This window comes from Andrena cerasifolii, chromosome 4, assembly GCF_050908995.1.
Source record: "Andrena cerasifolii isolate SP2316 chromosome 4, iyAndCera1_principal, whole genome shotgun sequence".
NCBI lineage: Eukaryota > Metazoa > Arthropoda > Insecta > Hymenoptera > Andrenidae > Andrena > Andrena cerasifolii.
Window position 1 is genome coordinate 12451602 of NC_135121.1, and position 6000 is coordinate 12457601.

General features: G+C 45.4%; 1 protein-coding gene across 2 annotated transcripts in view; it reads right to left on the reverse strand.

Annotated features, from left to right (window-relative positions):
* LOC143368588 (uncharacterized) overlaps positions 1-4944 on the reverse strand; it is a 179421-nt gene extending 174477 nt beyond the window's left edge. For both annotated transcript variants that reach the window (XM_076811465.1, XM_076811464.1), the window contains exon 1: positions 4671-4944. In XM_076811465.1, coding sequence (XP_076667580.1) covers positions 4671-4737 — 67 coding nt within the window. In that variant the 5' untranslated portion in view covers positions 4738-4944. The remainder of the gene's footprint in view (positions 1-4670) is intronic.
* Positions 4945-6000: the final 1056 nt, after the last annotated feature.

Here is a 6000-nt window from a genome sequence, read left to right on the forward strand (position 1 = left end):
CGATAATAAGCGTCGGCCAACACCGGGGAGGAGCAGGCTTTCGATCGGGCGTGAAAATCGACCGATCGTCGCGACAGAGTTGCGAGGAGAGTCGTGAAAGCGAGGAGGAACGATCGCGCGTCAACAGGGGAGCGGCGTGACTCCGGTGAGGGCCGGGGCGCGGGGCGAGGGAGAAAAATACAGAAGAATGGTTTTCAATTCGACGCGTTGGCAAATATTTGCACGGTCGTCGAGAGAGTCCTGCATCCGCGCGATCGAGCAGACGATTCCAACCAGCGGGCGAACCTTGTGCTCGACGAAGATCGATCTATTTTCCCGATCGTGGAAGGGGGTCGCCAGAGGGTGGGGGATAGTTCAATGGCGCAATTTTTCCCCCCACCGATGAAGCCAATTAACCGTCACCGGCAATAACGAAATCGCCGGGGCGATCTGCTGATCCGATTAAAAGGTAGGCCAGTGCACGCGGCCGCTTCATTATCCAATTACACTATCTAGTAACAAACTAGCGAGGCTCAGTTACGCAAAGCAGGTTTGCTGGTACGGACAATCGTCCCGCGAAATGTTCGCGTTCTTCTCGGCGGATGATCCGTCAGGAAATAAGGAGCACCGGGGGAGGATCGACCTGTTAGCTGGGGAAGAGTCGTTTGGGGATCTGTTCGACATTGGACTTCGTAATCAAGCTCCAGCGTAAAAAGTAAACGCGACATTAAGGGGGTAGTGGACTATTTGGATACGTAAAATCGTTGGTTTCTTTGACCCTAAACTACTTTCATACCAAATAATCATTACAGTCGTGCTTTACACGATTTATTGTGGGCCCGTTTGCGAGTAATTACCAAAAAAAAATCGTCGGAATGTATAAAATTGGCGAAGTTATTAATCGTTGAAGGTGAGCCAATCATTTCACGCAAAATCTGAAAGCAAAATAATTTGGCGGGGCCACTTTGTACACCAAAATCTACAGGGTGTAACTTCGCCAGTGAATTTGAACAAATATTGTAAAAGTTACACACGAATCAATTTTTCCCCCACATTTCGATGTACACCACCTGCAGCGACGCGCCGTACAGGACTATCTTCAACGATTAATAACTTCGACAATTTTATACATTCCGACGATTTTTGGTTGTTGTAAATACTCGCAAACATGCCCGGAGTAGATTGTCAAAAGCACGACTATAACGATTGTTTGGTATCAAAGTAATTTAGCGTCAAAGAAACTAACGATTTTACCTATCCAATAGTCCACTACCCCCTTAATAGAAAGCTGTGTGATTCGTCTTTAATCGGTTTTGAGGAGGAAGGAATTGGCGCAAAATGGCACAGTGAGAAGAACGTAGGTATATCAAACTCTAGTTTTCAGGAATTTTCTTGACAATAAGTTGTCTTTAATTTCCCTTGAGATTCCATTAGCCTTCCAACGACCGCATCTTAATTTTAACGTAGATACAGGTGAAGACCAATCTTCAGATCTTTGAATTATTATTCCACGAGTGAAATATTCTCTTCTCTCATTTCTACTTTTAGACACCACCTCCGCCATACGCAACTCGAAACGCAAAGGAACCAGATACACCCCCGCGGAATCGATAGAGAGGGAATATCTAGTTCGTTTGAATCGGGTTAGCAGGAACGTTAATTGATACGCTGAAACGATTCGCCGCGGGAAGCAGAGCGAGGGAAATCCGCGGGAGCTACAAGTTTCCGCGGCGACCGATAGCGCGCGAGTCACTCCAAGATTATTCCGCCGAGATCGAGATTTATATCAGTTGCCGAAGTAATTAAATTGTACGTAAACAACGTGGCCCAACTATGCGGGATTACGCGCAGCCGAAATGCTTGGGCGTCCCGCTTTGATCCGGGCCGGGCAAAGGCAGGTGTAACAGCCCCGAAATGCCGGGGAGCTCGCGAGCCCCGAGTCTACAGTTTCCTCGGGGTAGCAGCCCCTCCGCATCGCGCCGCGCTCCGTCCCGGAATGCGCTGGATTGATAATTAACCGTCGCGAGAATCCCCCATTGGCTCATTAAGCCCGTCTACCCCCGGCCGAGGGAAGGCGGGCATTGTTTTCGAGCGCCCGCTGGAGCGCCCCTGTTAAACAGGGCCACCCGGCACGATCGGACAATTAGGAAGCTTGGAGCAACGCGGCGGATCGCGCAACTCGTCGGCGATACGAATTGTTTACGATTCTGCTGGGCTCGCGAGGGAGACACTATCGGGGAGCGTAAAGGTGAGGACAATTGACCTGTTGTTTACGAAACTTACGCTATATTAAGGGGTCATGCTCACTCAGGAGGTCGAAAGAAGGGTGGGTCTTTGGAAATTTTTTACACAAAAGCTGTACCACATTTCTCAAAAAATCTTTTTTCGTTTTAAGGGTTGCATCTAGTACCGTGCATCGTAATTTTTTTATTTAAAAATATTTATTAATAACTAAGTTATTATTCATCACTCGAAGGTTCTCTGAAAAAGGCTTCTGCTGTGACCACTGCTGAAAAATTCAAAAGAATTTACTTATTATATTATATTATCTAGTATTTGAACGAAGGATTTTTCGAAATATTGATTTGGGAAAGAATGGCTGATGTTTAAAGTAAAAGTTTCAATTTTTATCATAAATCGTGCCTGATTTTCGTGAATTAAAAGAAAAATAAGCATCGGATAAAAAAGCCTTCGTTCAAATACTAGATAATATAATATAATAAGTAAATTCTTTTAAACTTTTTATTTTAGATGATCGACTTTCGAGCAGCAGTGGTCACTGCAGAAGCCTTTTTTTTAGAGAATCTTCGAGTGATGGACAATAACTTACTTATTGATAAATATTTTTAAATGAAAAAATTACGATGCACAGTACTAGATGCAATCCTTAAAAGGAGAAAAGATTTTTTGCGAAATGTGTTATAGCTTTTGAGTAAAAAATTTCCAAAGACCACCATTTTTTTCGGCCTCCTGACTGAGCATGACCCCTTAAACACTGGCTCAAAATAGATACCGTTAAGATAAAGGTAAAAGTACACAAATAGCAAAGAAAGCAAGAGAAGGACGTGAAACGACAAGTATAAATATTGCAACTTAATCCTCCAGAATACGCGGAACAAAATTTCGAAAAGTAGATAAGGAAGTAGCGAAAAAGTCAGCCCTGTGTGCATTATATTAGTAGGATTTCCACCCTCCACTTTCCTCCTCCCCATGACCCCGCACCGTCTTCAAGTCACAGAGAATCCACTGTAACTGGGAGTCCGCAGGTGAAACAAGAGGAAGAAATAACGAGGAATCACCGTTCAAGCGGTCCCCAGCCTCGGACGTGTCAATTGCTGTGCCGCCTCGATAATTATCTGGAACGAGTGAGGACTGAACAGCCTCGGTTCGTTAAATCCGGCGTACGCAGCTCGACGAGGGTTAAAGGGTGCGCGTGCATCCGACCCCCGTGGGGGTGTGTAGCCAAGTTTCGAGAGCTCGCTCTGCCTGCCACCCGCCCTCTCTCTCGCTCACTCTCTGTCTCTCCCTCTATTCTCTTTGTCGAGCGAATTACGTCCCAAGCAGGCCTCGCTGTTTACGCGGAGGGCACGAGTCGACAATGAAAGAAACCGAGCGGAAAGGGGGGTGTACATTACGAGTTAACGGGTCAAACTGTAGGACGCTTCAGGGAAGCTCGTGGAGGGGCCACCTCCCTGCTACAGGGCCGTCCAGAAGCGTGATAAAAAAATCCAGATAATTATCAACGGTGACGAAGGGCGCAAAAAAGCGCTTTTCATTGTTAGCATTTTTTTAAAATAAAGTTTTCAATGAAATATTACAAGTTGTATAAATATTTTAAGCCGCGAATTAAAATTCAGAGTAAGGTCGTTTAATTTCAATGAGTTGAAATGGAGATTAATGTATTCGTCTTCGAGTACCTAGCAACGCTAAGCAAGTGGAACTCGTGATATTTCGTCAGAAACGTGCGAACGGACATTCGAGTATTCGCATTACTTTCTTGAGGAAATTTTGCAAAGCGAAGCCCGCAACTCGATCGCTTTCCCGCCACCCGGTATACACGAGGCGACACGAGGGCTCGCATCCCCCTCGAGACTCGGGCATACTTCCGTATTCCATTCAGTCAGCGAATAAACATGTGACTACGCGAGCCAAATGCAGACGCAGCTATGAATACGCCAGCAATTATTACGGTGTAATTATGCGTCGAACGCGCGACGAGAACAAAATGTTTACGAGCAGAACTTTCGAAATTGTTCCGCCGGAGAGTCCCTATGTTAATACAAATTGACGCTCGCTAGCGATCACAATAATTCGCAACTGCGCCATTAAAAACGATTTTAACGCACGAGCAGTCGGTGCGAGCAGCTGTACACCGGCTGCAAACTTTCAATCTAACCTGAAACTCCTACTGACGGGTCCGAGCAGCCCTTTCGAGTCGAAACAACGAAACAACAATCTGAACAGCAAGCACTCGATGTTACAAGCGCCACTTGACTGTATCGCGCTGTTGCGAACGAAATAATCGCAACCAATTCCTCCGTAGCAACGCTTTGTCTAACGTCGAACACCAATTCCAAGGTGATCGCCAAAAGCGCGAAAAAGAACCAAGAAGCTGAGCCTCGCTGTGAACTCAGTCTGCACAGTGCATCGGCACGCGAATACGTCGAGTAACGATAAATGCAAAGACTCACCGGAGGCGACAGCGAAAGCGACCAGCAGGCAGACAATCGAAACGGAGAAGACGCCGCGTGGGTCCATGCTTCTCTCTTGAGGACTGTTCCTCGCAGCACGCCGAGGTCCGATCACTTCATCTGAAACTCGACGGGGGGGAACCGCTGGAAACGAGAACAGGTAGCCGCGCACACGTGAACGGAGGAAAGCTACCACGAGAGTGAAACGAACAAACAGGACGATCCCGCACGATCAAGAAAGCGTAACGGTCGAGCGTGTACTGACAGGTTACCGTGCTTTTCGCGTGCGCCCACCACTTTCCCCTCCACCGCCGACAGTGACAATTCCGTCTCCGTCTGCTGCGCGCGCCGCTCCTAGCCCCGTCCTTCTCCCGCCACTGCGCAGTTTCGCCTTCGAAATTGCCGCGCTCTACCGCGCCGCTGTGTCGCACTGCTGGGCCGTCGGCGGCGCTGCCTCCGCTCTTGAATAGGAAATTTCAAATTACAAAGTAATGAAGCGCGATCATTACTGGTGCGCTTCCAGCTTGCTCTGGATTGTTGATCAGTTTTGAAATCGAGGAATTATGGGGGGCTGTTTTGCAGCGGGATGCCACTTAATTCGATGCTGGAAACATTCGCGAATGGAACGAGAGCGACGTTTAACTTCGCGTTTGGGGGCTTTATGAACATCCAATTGCGCGTTCGAATGGAATTTTTTTGGGAACTGGGCGTTGGCTCGATTGTATTGTTGGATTAAACTGGGATTATTCTTCTTTTTGGGAAGTATTTTATTTTTTATTATCACTATCACTATCACTATCACTATCACTATCACTATCACTATCACTATCACTATCACTATCACTATCACTAACACTAACACTATCACTATCACTATCACTATCACTATCACTATCACTATATCACTATATCACTATATCACTATATCACTATATCACTATATCACTATATCACTATATCACTATATCACTATATTACTATCACTATATCACTATATCACTATATCACTATATCACTATATCACTATATCACTATATTACTATCACTATATCACTATATCACTATATTACTATCACTATATCACTATATCACTATATTACTATCACTATATCACTGTCACTGTCACTGTCACTATATCAATAACACTGTCACTATATCACTATCACTATCACTATCACTATCACTATCACTATCACTATCACTATCACTATCACTATCACTATCACTATCACTATCACTATCACTATCACTATCACTATCACCATCACTATCACTATCACTATCACTATCACTATCACTATCACTATCACTATTATTATTATTATTATTT